The 22,564-nt window shown below is 40.2% G+C and overlaps 1 protein-coding gene and 1 pseudogene across 8 annotated transcripts in view; both read right to left on the reverse strand.

The window, feature by feature from the left end:
* The window catches only part of HECTD4 (HECT domain E3 ubiquitin protein ligase 4), a 190,727-nt gene that overhangs the window by 105,042 nt on the left and 63,121 nt on the right, over positions 1-22,564 (reverse strand). For 7 of the 8 annotated variants that reach the window (XM_027124619.1, XM_027124618.1, XM_027124622.1 and 4 more), the window contains 4 exons: positions 13,732-13,924; positions 9,378-9,536; positions 4,025-4,138; positions 3,147-3,287 (listed from right to left, as the gene is read on the reverse strand). In XM_027124619.1, coding sequence (XP_026980420.1) covers positions 3,147-3,287; positions 4,025-4,138; positions 9,378-9,536; positions 13,732-13,924 — 607 coding nt within the window. The remainder of the gene's footprint in view (positions 1-3,146; positions 3,288-4,024; positions 4,139-9,377; positions 9,537-13,731; positions 13,925-22,564) is intronic. The other variant, XM_027124624.1, reaches the window with a different exon arrangement.
* Positions 4,928-6,122, reverse strand: LOC113630063 (60S ribosomal protein L36 pseudogene; annotated as a pseudogene).

A 22,564-nucleotide genomic window follows, 5' to 3' on the forward strand; every position in this document is an offset into this window, starting at 1 on the left:
TCTGAGCAGAAGAGTGACAGATCTGACTATGTATATTGTAAAAGACTCTGGCTGCTGTGTGGAGGTAAGCCTAAGCAGGGTGGAGGAGGGCGACTGCAGGGGAAATAGGAAGACCGGTGAGGGGGCTACTATGATAATCTGGGTGAAGATGATGGCCTAGACTAGAGTTGTAGCAGCAGAGATAGAGGGAAATGGTTAGACTTGGAATACATCTTGAAGATGGGAGCTGACAGGATTTGCTGATGTCCATTTGGATGTGGGGTATTAGAGAAAGAAAGTCAAAGATAACTGTAATTTTTTGGTCTGAGCATATGAAAGAATAGTGATCCATACACTGGAATATGGAGGACTCGGTAGGTGTAGATTTGTAGGGGGGAGATACAGGGAGTTTGTTTTTGACATGTTAAGTTGAAGATGTTAGATATCCAAGTAGAGACAAATACATAGACTGGAGTTGAAGCAAGAGGCTTGGAGATAATAATTAGGGAGTCACAATATATAAATTTCTTCTTTTTTGCTGTTTTACAAGATACAATTTACACATACCATGAAGTTCACCCATTCTAAGTGCACAAAACAATGTTTTTTAGTAAATTTATACAAATACCAAAATCAAGAGTGACAGCAGAGAAATTATTACTGATCCTATAAAAATTAAACTAATTATAATACTAGGAGCAACTTTATGCCAACAAATAAGAAAACTCAGGGCTTCCCTGGTGGTGCAGTGGTTGAGAGTCCGCCTGCCGATGCAGGGGACACAGGTTCGTGCCCCAGTCCGGGAAGATCCCACATGCCGCGGAGCGGCTGGGCCCGTGAGCCATGGCCACTGAGCCTGCCCGTCTGGAGCCTGTGCTCGGCAACGGGAGAGGCTGCGGCAGTGAGAGGCCCGCGTACCGCAAAATAAAAAAGAAAAAAAAAAAGACAAAAAAGAAAACTTAGATAAAATGCACAAATTTCTAGAAAGACACAACTACCAAGACAAACACAAGAAGAAACAGAAAATCTAATAGATAATTCCAAAGTCTCAAAGTATCACCTCCTCCAAAATATTAATTACTGTGGTAATTAACATATGTCTCTGATGTTTTTCCTTCCAGGAGGTGGAGCTTAATTCCCCTTCCCATGAGTGTGGGCTTAATGTCTTGCTTCTAACAAATTGAATATGGAAGGGGAAGAAGCTTTCTTCACTCTGCAGTGACGAAAGCTGGCATTTAAACCAAGTGATCAATTTTAATATCACTAGTAATAAGTCATGTTGCTATCATGTACCCTGTGATATGATGTAATGAGAAAAGCACTTCACCTCTGTGGTATTCTTCCCCCAAATCTATAACCTCAGTTTTAAAGGAGGAAACAACAGATGACCGCAAACTGAGGGAAATTCTACAAAATATCTGACTGGTATTCCTTAAAAGTGTCTTCTTCTATTCTTCAGATAGGATAACTCTATCCATCTATATCCAAGTTTGCTGATTATTTCTCCCACCATCTCAAATCTGCTGTAGAGCTACTCCCGTGATTTTTTCTCTTCAGTCATTGAACTTTTCAAATCCAGAATTTCCAACTGGTTCTTTTGTCTTTTTTTTGTTTTTTAAATAAATTCTGTGTTGAAATTCTCTGTTTAATCATGGTCATCATACTTTTCTTTAATCTTTTAAACATGGTTTCCTTTAGTTCTTTGAATTTACTTCTAAAGGCTGCTTTGGAGTCTTCATCTGCTAAGTCTAATATCTGAGTTTTGCCTGCAGTGTTTAGCTACTGATTTCTCCTCCGCTCACTTTGTTTTCTTAAATTCTTATTTCTATTTTCGTTTTTACTTTCTTTCATTTGTTTATTTTTATTATTGTCATTTTTATTTTTAAGCCTGCCTTCCTAGTGGTTACCTCGTCTGAGTCAGAGGTTGTGCTCAAACACCCTGAGCCAGTAATACTTCCACCCTGGATGGAGCCACGTTTTCTGGGAGAAGCACATCAAAGTTTAGGCAGTTTTAAACTATTCTGTGCTTTTCACCTTCTGTGGGCCCTCTCAAATCTCTGCATGTGTATGCAGGCTCATTTTCAGCCAGGCTTGTGTGAACAGCTTGGGCCTTCTCTGGCTTCTTCTCTGCAGATGTTTGGGGAGCTTACGAAGGCCCTTTGTAGCTTTCTCACTACCCACATCTCACTAGTAAATTTCTGGCTAGTTTGCTGGTTCGATGCTTGCCCTAACCAGGACCACAACCTCAGGCTAGCTAAGCCACTGGTTGTTGCTGTTTGTTTGCCACCAAGACCACTACTGTTATGGACATTGCTGCTGTGTGTGAGTTTTTTTCCATGCTCTGCTCCAAATCAGTCAGCCCCTTCTGGCAGCCAAGCTGCTGGCTTCCATGATCTGCCCCACCCTGATGGAATTACTGCACTGACTGAGCTTAAGGTAGGGGACAGGAGTGTCCGCAGCTAAGAACATCAGACTTCTACTGTTCTTAGCCAAAGTTCAGTGGGGGTTTTTTTTATGAATACCGCATCTCAATTTGGTATATGCCTTTGGTCAACTTCCAGAGCCTAGAAATAGTTAATTTTTTTTTAGTTGGCATTTTAATTTTATAGAAATAGTTATTTTTGGTAATTCAGTCCACTTTATCATTGCTTTATCAGGACAGGATTTGCTGAGCTACTCACTACACCATATATACCACTATAGTTGACTTTGAAGTCAAAAGATTTTACGTTAATATTAACTTATATTAAGAATCTTAATATTAAGAAATATAAAGGTCCTTTACCAGATAGTCTACCAAAATTGTAAGTCTGTGTATAAGTAAGTTGTTATTAATGCAAAATATTATAACAGCATACATAATCCCACACCAAGTACAAATAAAGAACGAACTTCTGTCCCAAAGTTCTGACAATTTCAGAAGGGACGTAACAATTTTCCTTTAAAAAAGTCTGTGGACCACCTCAAAAGCTCTATTTATTTACACACTTATTTACGTAATCATAAACCCATCAGATAATAAGAATTCTAGGTTTCTAAATTCAAAGAGGGAAGGCTGTTGACACATTTTGCTACTTGGGCTATGTTGCCACTTACTAATGCTGCTGTACTCTCTCCTATTTCATGGGGGAAAAATCTCTTCCTGTAGGACTATGAGTGCACCTTACCTTTGGGCTCAGTGATGATATGGCTGACTCCAAGTCTCTGACAGACGTAATGGAAGGCCTGATTCCCAGGATTACACCATTGATCGATATAGTCATTCGAGCATGTCCATAGCATGTTGTTCACTGTATCGTAACAGGCACCTGCAAAAAGAACATCCTTTATTCAACTATCATACCATTGACTGCTTGATACATACTTCTCATAGCAGTGCTAAAGAATGAAAGGGCAAGGATTCTCCCCAGTGCTGGCAAGCCACATCCCACATCCCCCCAATGCTGACAAAGCATTAGATTGGGGCTCAGTAGGAAGGCAGGATTCAATGTCTACTCGGCTTAACTCATATGTGAGAATGGAATAAGCCTCATGGAATAGAAAGTTTTTAGTAACTGACTTACATGTGACCTTTTTAATTCCAAAAAGGATTTAAGTGGCTTACAGTAAAACCCAGGTACAACAGGACTAATTAACATTAACACACAGTAAAAGCCTTAGTAACTGAGCCCAAAACTTAGATATGAGCTCCCTAGGTGCCAAGGCAAAGAGAAAATCCAATGCGCTAACATAATGCTCATTTTCTAACAATAAGAAGTATACTAATCCCTCAAGGAAAATAAACCTTTTTAATGGCATAAACTTTAAGAAGAATTTGTTATAGACAACATTACACAACCTAATGGACAGTATCTTCAATAGTAATTTATGCAGAGGAATTTCACATATGACAATTTCTTATACTAATCCTCACAATTAAAGAGGAGCATAAAAAAATTCTTTCAAGGAAACTAGAATACCATAGAGAATTAGCAAGAGTTTTTAAGAGAAATTGCTTAAATTTTGAATTTTCCAAGGAAAATAAATGTGGGCATTTATTTCTTACCCAATCCTGGTACAAGAGCACCACGCCCCAATGAGCTTCCAGCAGCATCTATGAGATCGGCACGACTTGTGAATTGACCATCCGAAATATTATACACCAAGCTAGAAGCTAGGACTTCAGAAACAAATATTAAGCTGTTTAATAAGCCTTAAGATGATGGTTAGCTTAAACTTTAGCCTCTTAACAAGACTTTATAAAAATCACATCTTGGGCTTCCCTGGTGGCGCAGTGGTTGGGAGTCCGCCTGCAGATGCAGGGGACGTGGGTTCGTGCCCCGGGCCGGGAGGATCCCACGTGCCGTGGAGCGGCTGCGCCCGTGGGCCATGGCTGCTGGGCCTGCGCGTCCGGAGCCTGCTGTTCCACAACGGGAGAGGCCACAGCGGTGAGAGGCCCGCAAAAAAAAAAAAAAAAAATCACATCTTTTTTGGTTGTCTACCAGTGGTAACAATGAGGAGACAAAAGACACACATTAAGACCACAAAAAGAAAACTGTCATAAAGCCTTTTCCAATACGGTGAACCATATTTTTGAAAGTGTTTTTAAAATGGCAACTTTTACATACAGGTTTTTTTCAAGATAGATTGTCAAAAGGGTAATTGCAAACGGGGTTATGATTATTAACATCACAAGGTAACAATATTTACAAGAAATATTTACAATATTTACATATATTTGGTGCTCAAAACAGGTTAGTGGATGTTTAGTTGCTATCCTTCCAAGCCCTGGCTCTAAAACCTGGAAACACTTCAGCCTTTTCCCTTAACACAGGGAAGTGTAGTGATGACAAGCATGAGCTTTAGGATTCTGAATTTGAATTCCAGCTCTACCACTTCTGTGTGACCCTGGGAAATTTACCGAACCTCTCAGTTTCCCCATGTGTAAAGTGGAGATAATAAAAGTTACCTACTTTATACAGTTATTGTGAAGATTAAATGAGTTTAAATATATCAAGGATCTGCTTTTTTTTTTTTTTTCCTGAGAAGGTTTTATCGTGGCTGCTGCTTTCCTCATGGCGGCCAGGACACTCCTCAGCTCCTCTTGCTTCCTCTTGGCACAGATGTATGTCCCCACCCTTTTCTGGATGAACTTGAGGGCCTGCTTGTTCTTGGAGACCCTGGCATGCTACTCCATGGCATGCAGCTCCTAAGGGGCAAAGCCACACACCTTTTGGATCACATCTTGCAGGGCTGTGCCTCAGCTTGCTCATGTTCTTGGTCACCTGGTGGCCCTTGTTGAGGCCCACGGCCATGGGGCAGCAAGAAGCCATGGCGGCTGCTCTTCAATGGCTGCCATGGCAGAAGGGCCTAGCTGCTATTATTGATATAACTTTCTTCCCCACTTTCCAACAGAAAATTCTAGCACTGTCTCTCAAGTTCCTTTTTCTTATTCCCATCACCCTAGTAATCTGGATTCTCATCACGTCTGACTTGAGCTATAATCTAAACTGTACTCTTTGTTTCTTTTCTATTGTTCTGTCCTGCACACCAACAAAATGGTCTTCTCCAAATCTCTTTTTCATTGTATTTACCATGCATATGCCTTTCCCCTATGTGGCCACTTATATGAATAATAGCCATTTTTCATGACTTAAACTCAAAACTTCATGAAGTCTCTCCCCTCTACCCCACTCAACAATGACCCTTTCTTCCTCTGATTCTGCAGCACTTACATCTGCTCCCCATGGTTCAGGCAGTGATACAGCATTGTATATCATTTTCTAGTTGTTTCACACACCTGCATCATTTCTCCCAACCAGACTATGAGCTCCTCAAGGCAAGCACCACTTTTCCCACTCACTGAGTAGCCACCACAGTGATCAATGTGGAACAGGACATAGAAAAAATTTAAGCATTTATTTATTTGTTGGTCTAAAATAGAATCACTGGGTAAGCTATATCCTCATGAAAAAAATGGCACCGTGAAGGCCTGTTTTAATCAAATGGGGCTAATCTCAGGTGAGTGGAAAAAACCATGCCAAAAAGACTAAAAAAGAGTTTCAGATGATTAATGGTGAATAAAAAGACAAATAACCCAATTTTAAAATGGACAAAGGATTTGAATAGGTATTTCTCCAAAGAACATATACAAATGGCCAATCAGCACAAGAAAAGATGTTCAACATCATTAGTTGTTAGGGAAATGCAAATCAAAACCACAATGAGATAACACTTCATACCCACTATGGAGTACAGCTATTAAAAAAAAAAAAGAAAAATAACAAATGTCAGAGAGGATGTGGAAAAATTGGAGCCATTGATAATGAGACTCTAAAATGGTACAGCCGTTCTGGAAAACAGTTTAGCAGTCCCTCCGAAGCTTAAACATACAGGTACCACATGACCCAGAATTCTACTCCTACACATATACCCAAGAGAAATGACAACATGTCTACGCAAAAACTTGTACATGAATGTTTATAGCAGCATTATTCAAAACAGTCAAAAAGCAGAAACAACTCAAATGTCAATGGATTATATTCATACAATCAAGTATGATTTGGCCATAAAAAGAAATGAAGTAATGATTTGTGCTACAACATGGGTGAACCTTGGAAACATTACGCTTAAAAAAAAAAAAAAAAAGCCAGTCACAAAAGCACATATATTGTATAATTCCATATATTTGAAAAGTCCAGAATAGGTAAATCCATAGAGTCAGAAAGTAGACTGGTGGATGCCAGCGGGTGGGGAAAGGGGGGGATAAAGGGACTGACTGCTAATGGGTATGGGGTATCTTTTTAGAGTGATGGAAATGTTCTAGAATTAGATTGTGGTGATGGCTGGACAACTCTGAATATATTAAAAACCACTGAACTGTATACTTTAAAGGGGTAAATTTTATGGTATGTAAGTTATAACTCAATAAAGCTGTTTTTTGTTTTTGAAGTGAATAGTAAATTTACATCATTTACCCGAGGGCTAAAGGAGGCATCCTGGTCACATATTAGAGAAAACAGGCTGTTGAGAAAAAGTCTAACCCATTTGATTCTAAAAGCAAAAAAGAAGACTTCCCTGGTGGCGCAGTGGTTAAGACTCTGCGCTCCCAATGCAGGGGGCCCAGGTTCCATCCCTGGTCAGGGAACTAGATGCTGTATGCATGTCGCAACTAAGAATTCGCATGCCACAACTAAGGAGCTGACGAGCTGCAACTCAGAAGCCTGCGAGCACAACTAAGGAGCCCGCCTGCTGCAACTAAGGACCCTACGTGCCGCAACTAAGAAGCCAGCGAGCCGCAACTAAGGAGCCCACTGGCTGCAACTAAGGGTCCTGCTGGCCGCAACTAAGGAGCCAGCCAGCGGCAACTAAGGAGCCTGCAAGCTGCAACTAAGGAGCACGCCTGCTGCAACCAAGACCTGGTGCAACCAAATAAAGAAAATAAATATTTAAATGAATTTTTAAAAAGTAAAGACAAAAGGGTTTTGGAGTTGTTATGAGTATCTAAATCCCAAACACGTGCACTACTTGAAATGGCCTAAAGGTTAAGTTGATACTAGATAAATGGTTTTATTTAAGCTGTTGAGGTTAAATTTATATCTGCAGGTTAAAGTTTGGGTAAGAAATGCTTTTTTAAACATCTAAATGTGAAATATAATCCTTCAATGGAATTATGGGGAGGGGGAAGGGTAAGCTGTGACAAAGCGAGAGAGAGGCATGGACATATATACACTACCAAACGTAAAATAGATAGCTAGTGGGAAGCAGCCGCATAGCACAGGGAGATCAGCTCGGTGCTTTGTGACCACCTAGAGGGGTGGGATAGGGAGGGTGGGAGGGAGGGAGACGCAAGAGGGAAGAGATATGGGAACATATGTATATGTATAACTGATTCACTTTGTTATAAAGCAGAAACTAACATACCATTGTAAAGCAATTATACTCCAATAAAGATGTTAAAAAAAAAAAAAGCAAATTATTTTTAAAAGACAGAATATGAAATTTTGGAAAATGAAAATAAGTAAACTGATTTTAAAACATTTTAATTTTATGTGCCTAAACAAACTTTAAGGAAAAAAGGAATGTTAAAAAAAAGGTGTTACCATATATAAAAGGAATATTTGGGGTTTTTGTTTTTAGAAATACTCTAACATACTTTATTGCATATGATCACCAAACAATGATGTGAGATACTATTAGCCTTTTATTTTTTCAGATGGGAAAACTGAGGCTCAGAGGGGTTAAATGATGTCCCTAAGGTAAGAAAGACAGAAAATGGCAATGTAAAAGGAACATTTTTTTATTCTATATTATTTTCTCTTTTTTTTAATTGATTTATTTTTATTTTATTTATTTATTTATTTTTTGGCTGACTTGGATCTTTGCTACTGCCCAAGGGCTCTTCTCTGGTTGTGGAGAGCAGGGGCTACTCTTCATTGCAGTGTGAAGCCTTCTCATTGTGGTGGCTTCTCTTGTTATAAAGCATGGGCTCTAGGCACATGGGCTTCAGTAGTTGTGGCACACAGGCTCAGTAGTTGTGGCTCACAGGCTCTAGAGCACAGGCTCAGTAGTTGTGGCGCACGGGCTTAGGTGCTCCGTGGCATGTAGGATCTTCCCAGACCAGGGTTTGAACCTGTGTCCCCTACATTGGCAGGCGGATTCTTAACCACTGCACCACCAGGGAAGCCCTATATTATTTTCAATTTAACTATTTGTCCACTCTGAAGCCAAAATCACATTGCTTTAATTACTATAGTATGCCTCCCTCTTTCATAAAAATATATGTACACTTATATCCCCATAACCCCTCCCTCTTGCGTCTCCCTCCCACCCTCCCCATCCCACCCCTCTAGGTGGTCACAAAGCACCGAGCTGATCTCCCTGTGCTATGCGGCGGCATACGTATAGCTGATTCACTCTGTTATACAGCAGAAACTAACACAACATTGTAAAGCAATTATACTCCAATAAAGATGTTAAAAATAAAGAAATACATAAAAAATATATACATGTACACTTAACAGTAATGAATTTTTGCATATATTATTTTGTATCATATACATTTTTATGTGTCCTAAAATGGAGGTATTTCACAGACGTATTTTCATAGCTCTCCAGTGGGTAGAGTTCTTGCAGTGTCAGTAAATAAAGTGGCAACAGATTATTTCCTAAAATCTTCCTGACCTCATTATTATTTCTAGTAATTTTACAGGACAATAGTTTTCAGAAGTGTACTATTATACCACTTTCAAAAATTCTATTTTTAATTCCTCCTAGCCTATAACTACACTGATAAGGTTTTTTGTTGTTATCAAAGAGCATCTGTAATCAGAGCAACTGTAAAATCACTATTAGGAAAAACCTTAAATTTCAAAGTTAGGGACAAATTGGGAAAAGAGCCACAAATAAAGTTCACTTACTTTTTAAAGATGACAAACCACTTGTTCCACCAAAAAGAGACCGGGTAGCAGAGCTGCCTGATCCCCCTGGAGGTGGGACCAGCATCACCAAGTATGTACCACAGGTGTAAATGGGCGTCTTCCGAAGCATTTTTAGAGGAAGGCCACAGCTAGTATTTGCTGGTAAAAAGGAATGAAAATGGTGAGCAGAAATAGTTGACACACAGATTAATTTGACTACCAAGCCAAATTAGAGTATAACAAAGGGGCCCCCAATTCTAACAATAATACACTCAGACTCAAAATACAGAGCAAGAAATAATAAGCTAAGGGCAAAATAATGATCTTCTGTCTCCACAGCCTGGTCCCAAGCCTCCTGGTTACATGACCTGAACATTTCTCAAAGGTGTTCCCAGTACTCAATATGTCCTTATGTCTTTTAAAAATCTTTCAATGGACTTGAGGACATGGGGAGGTGGAAGGGTAAGCTGGAACAAAGTGAGAGAGTGGTATGGACATATATACACCACCAAGCGTAAAATCGATAGCTAGTGGGAAGCAGCACATAGCACAGGGAGATCAGCTCGGTGCTTTGTGACCACCTAGAGGGGTGGGAGGGAGACGCAAGAAGGAAGAGATATGGGGATATATGTATATGTATGGCTGATTCACTTTGTTATAACGTAGAAACTAACACACCATTGTAGAGCAATTATACTCCAATAAAGATGTTAAAATAAATAAATAAATAAATAACATAAAGATCTTTCAAAAGAATGAACCCTCACATGGACTAAATCTCAAAATAAAAGAAGAATCCTACTGTTTATGTTTCCCCCTAGGAAACTGTGCTCCAGTAGAGATCTTTTCATTTTATATAGAACAAATTATTAACAGGTTTGTGATATTAAATTTATTATAAACAGCTCTGAACATGGAATCTACTAGAAATTTCAACCCATAACTAGTTAATAAAAGCTTTCACAATGTCTATCACAAAATAACTTTATGTCCACAGAATTTATAACCCATGATGTATTTTCTTTTTTTTAGGGTCAGTGACATAAACTATCATTAGGAAAATAATTATTGTATCTAATCAAGAGGTATAAAATGTACTTTAATTTCCCTTACTCACTGGCAGATCTGAAAATGTAGGGTGAATTTAACATTTTCTATATATTAGTCCAGTGAAGATTGACGATGGCAACAGAAAGAGTGCTTTACCTAGGAAGCTGTCAAGGTATAAAATATGACTGCCTACATAGACATAAAATTATCTTTAGATGGTTTAGATTAGAAAAATTAGACAAGTGAAACCGAATCTGTCATTTGCTTTGAATGCCTGTGGTTCTAAAAAGCTCCATTTTTTAAACTTCCAAGCCGCCAACAAGTATATTTTTCATTTAGGACATAAATCCAGTAGCATAAATTTCCATAAGTAAGAAACCCAAAAGGGGCAACGACTGAAAAACTAGCAACTTTGTGAGCATAACCACACAAAGAGCATAACCACACAATCGTGGTTTTCACCAAGATGTTTTTAATATACATACTCTTATTAACATGGTAATAGGTATTAGTTTATCACAGAATTAAAAATCCTAGACCCGCTGAATGTTGAATTAATTGTCAAAAGTTCACTTAGCCTATAACTGGTGAATTTTTATGTAGCAACCTCAGGTTAAATGAATACATAGAGAATGTGCATAAAAGTATGAGTGAAATCACATGTTTAGAGTTACGGATACCAGTTTTCACAGGATTCTAAATATACCCTTGCCTTCTGAGTCCACTTTCTGATATCACCCATGTTTTCTTATGTAACAAACATCCTTTTAGTATTTCTATTGTGCAGGCTAGTATTCAATTTTCTCCCAAGGGACAAACCCAGATCAAGCCTTCAGCTTGTCAGGAAAATGTTCATTTAGGTAATAGGACTGTCCTCTACAAACTATTTCCTATAATTCAAATTATCCACATACCCAAGTTATAACAACTATTAATAAATTCCCTACTTACATTTGATACAATGGAGACCTGTGGAAGTAACATACTATCCTTAAATTCTAATACGGACTAATAAGTATTTAAAATTTGATAGTCTCACAATGAATTAATCACAAATATTTTCTCTTCCTAACATTTCAATATATAAAAGGATTAAAGCATAAAACTGCATTAAATTCATTAAACATATATTAATTCAGATTCATTTTTCTATACATGGCTCTTTCTCTAGCCTGATCTTTTACTACAGGTCATGATTTGTTATAAATTCATGTAGTTGGTATGTAATATGAAAACTCCTCAAGAATAATGGTTCTTGACTTTGGGGGGGTCATAAATGGCCTTGAACATCTGATAAAAATTATGATGATACATATGTTATTTAAAACTTTGGGAGAGCATATTTATGAACCTCTGAAAGGCTTATCCCCATGAAGAATTCCTGCTTTAAAAGTACAGAACAGTGTGTTTAGAAGGCTACCTTTTATTGAGAAAAGAAGGACAATAAAAATACATAAATTTGTCTTTCTAAATTAATTTAATTTCTCTTTGCATAAAAAAACTCTGACAGGATAAACAAAAACTAATAAATAGAGCTACCTATAGGGGGTAGGGTGGGGCAAATACTGAATATACAAGGACACGGGAGTAAGATTTCTCTGCATATACCTTTTATATTGTTTTCACTTTCAAACTCTGTAACTATTTTCAAATATTAAAGTGTAAACACTAAATGCCAAATTCCAGAAAAAGCAACCTCTGTTGTGGAAGGTTTGCCTCTCATTTTCTTGGTCAAGAATGTATTTAGAAAAACTAAAAATAGAACTACCATATGACCCAGCAATCCCGCTACTGGGCATATACCCTGCGAAAACCATAATTCAAAAAGAATCATGTACCACAATATTCATTGCAGCACTATTTACAATAGCCAGGACGTGGAAGCAACCTAAGTGTCCAGCAACAGATGAATGGATAAAGAAGATGTGGCACATATATACAATGGAATATTACTTGGCCATAAAAAGAAATAAAATTGAACTATTTGTAGTGAGGTGGGTGGACCTAGAGTCTGTCATACAGAGTGAAGTAAGTCAGAAAGAGAAAAACAAATACCGTATGCTAACACATATATATGGAGTCAAAAAAAAATGGTTCTGATGAACCTAGGGGCAGGACAGGAATAAAGACGCAGATGTAGAGAATGGACTTAAGGACACGGGGGGGGGAGGGTAAGCTGGGACAAAGTGTGAGAGTGGCATTGACATATATACACTACCAAACGTAAAATAGATAGCTAGTGGGAAGCAGCTGCATAGCACAGGGAGATCAGTTCGGTGTTTTGTGACCACCTAGAGGGGTGGGATAGGGAGGGTGGGAGGGAGATGCAAGAGGGAGGGGATATGGGGATATATGTATACATATAGCTGACTCACTTTGTTACACAGCAGAAACTAACACAACATTGTAAAACAATTACATTCCAATAAAGATGTTAAAAAAAAAGAATGTATTTAGTGAAGATGATGCTAAATGAGTTTTTTACATTCATGAAGCAGATGCTAAATGTGAAAACAGTTTATACTAACAGTAATGATAAGGTATTTACCATTAAACACAGAGCTGCTTTGAATTATTACAGATTCATGCTAATTCATGTCCACAGCCAACAGTATGTATTAGCTTGGAATTAAAAAAAATGAAAAGTGACTGGAAGGACATTAAAAACGGTGAACTACGTAAAGCAAAGTGCTTTGTACGGCACACTGTAAATGCTCAATAACAAGTATTGCCTGAATTCCACAGGCAGCATGCACTAATCACAAGCTGAATGTACCAAGCCATGAAAAGGCATGGAGGAATCTTAAAGGCATATTACTAAGTGAGAGAAGCCAATATGAAAGGCTACATTCTGTATAAATCCAATTACATGACATTCTGGAAAAGGCAAAACTATGAAGACAATAAAAAGATCAGTGGTGGCCAGGGCTTGGGGGGTGGGGAGGGATGAACAGGTAGAGCACAGAGGATTTTTAAGGCAATAAAAGCACTATATATGATGCCATAATAATGCACACATGTCATTATGCATTTGTCCAAACCCACAGAATGTACAAGACCAAGAGTGAACCCTAAGGTGAACTATGGACTCTGGGTGATTATGATGTGTCAGGGTGGGTTCATCAGTTGTAACAAACGGACCACTCTGGTGGGGATGTTGATAATAAGGGAGGCTGTGCATGTGTGGGGGCAGGAGGTAGACGAGAAATCTGCACCTTCCTTTACTTTTGCTACGAACCTAAAACTGTTCTAAAAAATAAGGTCTTAAAAATATATATAGCTGAAAAAGCGAAGGGCAGCCTACCTGCCTGGTCCTCTTTCAGGGTGTTGGAGATGGTGGAGCCGGTAAGGGCAGCCAGCGTTGCGGATGGCGAGGCTCGGTAGCGTGAAAGTCTGCTCAGAAGCATCTCATTAATGCTTTTTGCAGATTCGCCCTCTTTTCTCATTAGAATTGTGCGTTCCTGAAGCGGGTTGGCTACAAATACACCATTTTCAACCTAATATTTAAAGAAAAAGAGGTCCTTAAATGATATCTGTTTCCATTCATTTAGCAAATTTCTACTTGAGAAGTGTATTATTGTCATCTGGTTACTCAAAAACATTTCCCAAAATTGTACCTGAGTAGGTGTATACCTCAAAACCTAACTGCTCTACAGAAACTGAGAACAAAAGGAAGGCTACGAGAAGTTTGAGAGCTTTCATTTTTCATAATAGCCCAGATTTTAAAAGTAATGAGCTAAGTTTAATAGGTTCTATGGAAGGCTGTTGATTAAAATTCCTTATATTGAATTCCACAGGCAGCTCTCACTAATTACAAACTTCTGACAGGTACAAGTAAGATGAGAGGAAAACAAGTCAATCAGATCTTGATTTACCACTAAGTACAACTATGAGGATAATGTCTTCTTGAAATATAATTGGCTAAAATCCAAACTCTGTATTAACAGCAGTCAACACTAGCCCCAGCTGCTTGGGTATTGGCAGAGCAATCGTGGAGAAAGGCAGACTTTGTCTGCTAAAAATATACGCCAGCTTCAACTGGATCCTTGCTGGTACTTGGCAGTTCTTCCTTCATCACTTGATTATTCCCCAGAAAAATCTCTGGAGTGGTGATTCCAAAATTCCTTCACCAAATTTTGAGCTTGGCTTTAAGCAGACCACCTGGCTTTCTTTATTGCTAAAAAGATCCAGACCACTTACTGTAAGCTGCTCCCACTCATCTCTCTTCCCACTCAAGAATCTTTGTATCCAGCCTCATTTATTCCTTTCCTCTTTTTTGTTTTTGCGGTACGCGGGCCTCCCACTGTTGTGGCCTCTCCCGTTGCGGAGCACAGGCTCCGGACGCACAGGCCCAGCGGCCATGGCTCACGGGCCCAGCAGCTCCACGGCATGTGGGATCTTCCCGGACCGGGGCATGAACCGGTGTCCCCTGCATCACCAGGCGGACTCTCAACCACTGCACCACCAGGGAAGCCCTATTCCTTTCCTCTTAATCCAGAGGAAGAAGCACTTCACCTCATGTTATTTAAGGAAGAAGCACTCTGCCTCCTCTCTAACTGCTCCCTCAGTTATCTCCCATCTGCCCCTTCACGCTCAAGGTCTCCCTCTCTGATTTCCTGGTGTCAGGTATTCACAGGCCTCCGGGATCTTAAACAAAACCTTGGTGGCCCATTGCAATACCATCCCTCTTCTCCACTCCCACTCACTATCAAATGTCCCAAATGTATCTCATGCAGCCTCTGTACCCACTGCCCCCTCCAGACCCAGGCTCCTGGATCTGGCTGCAGTCTCAGAAACAGATGCCACTAGCGAAGGTGGGCAAGACTAGAGATAAGAGAGAACAGGAGTATAAAGCGGCAAGGCTTCCAGAAGCAAATAAAAAAACAAAAAAGAAGTACAAAGTGAAAGGGTGGTAGCAGAGAAGAGGCAAGAGAAAGAGAGCAAATTGAGGAGCACAGCCAGGCGAGGTTCCCGGAAGGGCTGGACCTGGTGGGGGGAGGCTTTTACAAGACATTCACAAATGGTAAGGGAATGAGTTTCTTAGAGAGTTCGAAATGCTGTTTCTATTTCCTCCCCTCTGCTTTTTAACACTTTGCAGCTACTTAACTCAGCTCCCTCTAACAAGTGGACATTCTTGATGGGCCGAGAGTAACCTAGAACCAAAATCAACCTTTTTCTTGACTTCCGTGTAGGTTGTGCCACAGTTGCCAGAACTCTTAAGGTTGTCCTTCCTCAGTCTCAGTGGTAGAACACAATCCCAGTTTGTTTCTTTTTAACATGAACACTTACCTATGTGTAAGGGACTCTTCTAATGAGCAAAGCCAAGATAGTTCCTGCCCTCCTTGTTCTCCTCTTATTTGCTGGTTCCCATCTCCACTTACCTAAATGGGAGTTTGCTTAGAGTTAGACCCAGCCTCTGGTGTCTAAGACCTCTGCCTGAAACACTCTGTCCCTAGATCCTCCTATGTGTGGCTGGTTCCTTCCCATCATTCGGGTCTCAGGTAAAATGTCACTGCCTCAAAGAGGCCTCCTATGATTACCAATCTAAAGAGGAATCTCCTCCATCCACCCACCCACCCCCCACAAGCCAGAGCACATCACCCAGTTTTATCTGCACAGCATTTACCATTCTCTGAAATTATTTTACTCATTAATTCATTGATTGTTTGACCTTCTACCTTCCCCGCCCCAACTGAATATTGGCTCCCTGAGAGCCGGGATCCTGCCTGCCTTGTTCACCATAACATTTCTAGCACTCAGAGGCACGCAGTAAATACTTGAAGCTTTGCTGAGTAAACAAATCGGTGCCCTGGCCCAAATCCAATACCAGCTCTCCGAGGTGGCTCCCACGTTTCTATATACAGACCCAGCCTTGCTACTGAGATCTAGTGCCGCTTCTCCAACTGCCTCCCACTCCCCAGCATTTCGACTGGAGCAGCCTTCTGTCGCCTAAAATTTAACACGTCCACATCTTACCACGTCATTTTACACACACACACACCCCAGCTAGATTACCCTTTACCAAGTATAGCTCTAGTTATGTTGCACGACTCTAAATATGACCCTTCAAAGGCATCCAGATAAAAAGCAATCACTTGGCATTCAGAAGCATTACCCAGACTAGCCCTATGAGAAAGACAGCAGATAGCTTAAGAAAAAAAATCGTATCATTGTGTTCAAGTACTTCGAAAATACTGAAAAGAAAACCTGATAAAGCGCCTGTGAGAAGCAAGGAGGATTGGGCTTTGGTGCCCAAGTGGTAAATCTGGGAACCTCTGTCCTTAGCTAAGAAGCTCTTTGGGATGAAAAAGCTACTACTGATTTAGAAAGGAGGGGAAGAGCCTGGGAGGAGTAAGAAGCAGCACAGAGTTAGTAACGATGAGAAGCTTCCCTCTGGCTCCCTTCCTGGCCCAAGCACCTCAAGCCCGATGACCATCCAGCCTCTCAACTGGTCTCCCCATTTCCACTTTGGCCCCATATGCTTTACTCTCCACACACCAGCCAATGATTTATTTACAAATGTAAATAAAACCATCTCCTTCCCTGTTTGAAACCCTGCAGCAGCTTCCCAACACACTTATAATAAAATCCAACCTACTGGTAAGGTCCACAGGGTCCAACATCCACTGACCTCCCTGGCTGGTCTGCCTCTGCTCCCCCTTTCTCACCACACTTTCAGCCGCACTGCCTTCTGTCGCCCCTCCAAAATGCCTGTACGCTAGGCCTGTAGTTGCTGATCCCTCTTCCTGGACTGGACTAGTTCTGGTTTGCCCGAGACTGTCCTGGTTTTAGCACTGAAAGTCCCATGTCCCAAGAAATCTCTCAGGCCCAGGCCAACGGGGATGGTTGGTTGCCCTCCCTGGCAGGATGGATGGCTGCTTCTCATCATTCTCGTCTCAAATGTCCTTCCTCAGAATGGCCCTATCTGCCAGGCAAACTAGAGCGGCTCCCCACTTCCATGCCCCCTCACTCTCTATCGCATTATCCTGTTTTATTTTCTCCCCAGCATTTATCACTTGCTGAAATTATTTTGTTCTTATTGTTTCCTTTCTTACTCATTCCCCACGCTCTAATGTAAGCACCTTGAAAACAAAGGCTTATTACCCTGCTACCCAGACAAGGCACTGGATTAACACAGGAAGGATGAATGAAGGGCATCTCAGTCAGCCAGATCATAATTTAAAGGAAATAATAAACCCATCAGGTGAAGGGGGAGATGGACCTCTATGAACACATGAACACTCTATGACATAAATCACAGCAAGATCCTTTTTGACACACCTCCTAGAGAAATGGAAATAAAAACAAAAACAAACAAATGGGACCTAATGAAACTTCAAAGCTTTTGCACAGCAAAGGAAACCATAAACAAGACCAAAAGACAACCCTCAGAATGGGAGAAAATATTTGCAAATGAAGAAACTGACAAAGGATTAATCTCCAAAATTTATAAGCAGCTCATGCAGCTCAATTAGAAAAAAACAAACAACCCAATCCAAAAATGGGCAGAAGACCTAAATAGACATTTCTCCAAAGAAGATATATAGACTGCCAACAAACACATGAAAGAATGCTCAACATCATTAATCATTAGAGAAATGAAAATCAAAACTACAATGAGATATCATCTCACACCAGTCAGAATGGCCATCATCAAAAACTCTAGAAGCAATAAATGCTGGAGACGGTGTGGAGAAAAGGGAACACTCTTGCACTGCTGGTGGGAATGTGAATTGGTACAGCCACTATGGAGAACAGTATGGAGGTTCCTTAAAAAACTACAAATAGAACTACCATATGACCCAGCAATCCCACTACTGGGCATATACCCTGAGAAAACCATAATTCAAAAAGAGTCATGTACCAAAATGTTCATTGCAGCTCTATTTACAATAGCCCGGAGATGGAAACAACCTAAGTGTCCATCATCCACTGAATGGATAAAGAAGATGTGGCACATATATACAATGGAATATTACTCAGCCATAAAAAGAAATGAAATTGAGCTATTTGTAATGAGGTGGATAGACCTAGAGTCTGTCATACAGAGTGAAGTAAGTCAGAAAGAGAAAGACAAATACCATATGCTAACACATATGTATGGAATTTAAGAAAAAAAAATGTCACAAAGATCCTAGGGGTAAGACAGGAATAAAGACACAGACCTACTAGAGAATGGACTTGAGGATATGGGGAGGGGGAAGGGTGAGCTGTGACAAAGCGAGAGAGAGGCATGGACATATATACACTACCAAATGTAAGGTAGAGAGCTAGTGGGAAGCAGCCGCATAGCACAGGGAGATCAGCTTGGTGCTTTGTGACCACCTGGAGGGGCGGGATAGGGAGGGTGGGAGGGAGGGAGACTCAAGAGGGAAGAGATATGGGAACATATGTATATGTATAACTGATTCACTTTGTTATAAAGCAGAAACTAACACACCATTGTAAAGCAATTATACTCCAATAAAAACGTAAAAGAAATAATCATAATAATTTAAGGTTTAAAAAGCAAAGTTAAAAATACTTCCATGTCCCCACAGTCTACTCCACTACCTCCCCGCTGATTTCTCTCCTTTTTTCATTGCAAACGTCTGGAGAGAATTATCTATTCTTCACCACCATCTTTTCCACCTCACTTCTCAGCCAGCTCCATCTGGCTTCCACCCCTTACCCTCCCCAACAGCTCTTGCTAAGGCTACCACCAATAGCCTCCATATTCTCCATTCAAAAGACCTCTTTCAGGCTCAATCTTGACTTCTGAACAGAATTCAATACTGTTAATAACCAAGTTCTCCTTCTTATAAAAATTTATAAAACTTTATAAAAATTTAATTTTTTTAAAGTCTTTATTGAATTCGTTACAATATTGCTTCTGTTTTATGTTTTGGTTTTTTGGTCACGAAGGCATGTAGGATCTTAGCTCGCCGACCAGGGATCGAACCCAGATCCCCTGCATTGGAAGCCGAAGTCTTAACCACTGGACTGCCAGGGAAGTCCCCAAAATTTAACTTTTTATAGCCCCTTTTTAAACTTTTAAAACACATAGAAAGATGAACGGTGGAAAGCAATGCCTTCCCCACTACGTTCCCTCCTCAGACGCAACTAATGTTTCCAGTTTCTTGTGATGCTTCCACTCATTCAACAAGTATCTAGTAATCACCTATTGTGTGCCAGGCACATTGTTCTAGGTGCTGGGGACACAGCAGTCAATAAAAGAGAACAAAATCCCTGCCCTGGAGCTGACATTCTAGGCAAGGGAGACAGTCAATAAATAAGCAAATAAACTGGCAGTAATAAGAGCCACAAAGAAAAAGCAAGGTAAAAGGGATAAGGAGGGACAGGATTATATTTTACATAAAATAATTTATAAAGAATTGTCAGAAAGGTCTTTCTGATAAGGTGATATTTGAGCAGAGACCTAAAATAAGTGAGAACAAGCCATCTGGTTACCTGTGCGATGACAGCCCAGCACAAAGGTCCAGAGGGGGGAGCACATTCAGTGTGTTTGTATGTCAGCAAGGAGACCAGGTGTGGCTAGAGTGGGGCGAGAGGGGGCCCAAATCACACAGTACCTTTACAGAGGTGAATGGGATTTGGGAGACACTCTGAAGGTAAAGCAGACAGCATATGATGACTGGACATGGAATTTGGGAAGGAAAGAAAGAGGAATAGAGAGGGACACCAAGGTCTTTGGCCAGCACTGAAAGGACACAGATGCCATGAACTGAAATGGGAAAGCCTGCAGGAGAAGCAGGTCTGGAGTAAAATCATGAGTTTGGTAGAGGGCATGTCTAGCATGAGGGAACTATCAGACTTCCAACCGGAAAAGTCTCATATTCTGTGCATATACAAACACCCATCCACATCAATACGCATCTAGAGCTTCAGGGACAGGTTTTGGCTGAGGAGCAAATTTGAGCATTATCTGTATAGAGATGTGTTTCAAGCTACAAGATAGGATGAGATCAACAAGGGAGTAAGAGCAGATAGAGAGAAAGGGTCCTGGAAATAGGTCCTGGTGCCCGTGACTGTTGAGAGGTAGGGAAGACAGGCTGGGCAGGAACAACCAGTGACAGGAGAAGTCCTATGGGTGTCCCAAAGTCCAAGTGAAAACCTTTTCAAGAATGGCAGAGGGGGTGAAGCCACGTTAAATACTGCTAAAAGGTCGAGTAAAAAGAAAACTGAGTTGCCCTTGAATTGACTACTGTGGAAGTCCCTGATGAACTCGGGAAGAGCTGTTTTGGTGGTGTGATGAGGATACAAAACTGATTGGAGCAGGTTCAAGAGAGAATGGGAGGAAAGAACACAGAACAGTAAAAATAAACTCTTTTAAGCATATTGCTGTAAATGGGAGCCAAAGAATAGGGGAGTGGAGGCGGGTGTGGGTCAAGGGAGTTGGTTTTGATTTTTCAAGGCTGGATATCCTCTCATGTATTTGTACGCTGTGGTGAGTGATTCACTGAGAGAGGAGAGCTGTTATCATAGGAGAAGGACAATTCCAGAGAGAATCCACGCCTCCCCGCCAGCCACAACTTTTATCATACAGCAGGTAGTGATTATACACAGTGCTCTGAACCTAGCTTTTTGTACTAAACAATATAACTTGGAAATTAATCTACTTCAATAGATGCAGATCTGCCCCATGCTTTTTAATGGCTACACAGTGTTCCCTTCTGTGAAAGTACCATAGGCAGAAAGCCAGATAGATATCTATGTTTACCTTCCCAAGTCAGCATTTTATTTTATTTTTTAAATATACTTTTGATGTGGGCCATTTTTTTAAAGTCTTTACGGAATTTGTTACAACATTGCTTCTGTTTTATGTTTTTGGTTTTGTGGCCACAGGGCATGTGGGATCTTAGCTCCCTGACCAGGGATTGAACCCGCACCCCCTGCACTGAAAGGCTAAGTCTTAACCACTGGACCACCAAGTCCCCCAAGTCAGCATTTTAGAAGCTGCTAAACTAGTGGCCGGTGATGCTTAAGAATTTTTTATCTTATGATGAAAAATTTCAAAAATGCAAAAATAGTGAATAGTATAGTGAACCTCCATATATCCATCATCCAGATTCAACCAGATACGGCCAAATTTAACCAGATACGGCCAAATCTGTTTAACCCACCCATCTATTTTTGCTCAAGCATTTTAAAGCATATCCCAGACTTGGGACTGACATATACACACTACTATATATAAAATAGATAACTAATAAGGATCTACTGTAGAGCACAGGGAACTCTACTCAATACTCTGTAATGGCCTACATGCGAAAAGAATCTAAAAAGGAGTGGATATATTTATATGTATAACTGATTCACTTTGCTGTACACCTGAAACTAACACAACACTGTAAATCTACTATACTCCAGTAAAAATTTTTAAAAATAAATAAAGCATGTCCTAGACATCATGTAATTCCACTTCTGAATACTTCACTACACATCTCTAAAAATATGGACATTTTCTTATATAATCACAATGCCATCATCATACTTTAAAAAGAAGAATACGGCTTCCCTGGTGGTGCAGTGGTTGAGAGTCCACCTGCCGATGCAGGGGACACGGGTTCGTGCAGGAAGGGACACTACTACTACCTAGAGCTGAGGAACAAGTAATAAAAGGTTAACTATAAGTTACAAAGATATTCTCCTCCAAAGAGGAATTAAAATGAATGAAATAAATACATTAGGAAGAAGGAGGAAAGAAAGGGGATGAACTGAGCCAAATGCTCATCTATCACAGCAAAAAACAAAAAAAACAAAACACACACACACACACACACACACAATATATATAGGGTTAGTAAACCAAGAAACAGCAATATAAGCCTTTTACTTAGAAATATGAAAGCAGCCACCAGAAGAAGGAAAAGCTGACACCATTAAAGTAACTGTCTATAAGGAACATGCTAGGGATGGGGCAAGAGACTCTCACTTTTCATTATGAGCCTAGATGTGCTACCTCAAGTTTTAATCCATGTACATGTTTTTCTTTGATATAGATATTTTTTAATTTAACAAAAGCATATAAGGGAAAGGGGAATTCTTTGATGTTTTCCCATTATTCTTAGGACAAAGACCTAAATCTTTTAACTAGCTCGTTAGGTCTGTTTAAAAACAACTTTTTAAAAAAGGCA

This window comes from Aethalodelphis obliquidens, unplaced genomic scaffold (genome assembly GCF_003676395.1).
Source record: "Aethalodelphis obliquidens isolate GAN/ISIS:26980383/991018 unplaced genomic scaffold, ASM367639v1 scaffold28, whole genome shotgun sequence".
Lineage (NCBI taxonomy): Eukaryota > Metazoa > Chordata > Mammalia > Artiodactyla > Delphinidae > Aethalodelphis > Aethalodelphis obliquidens.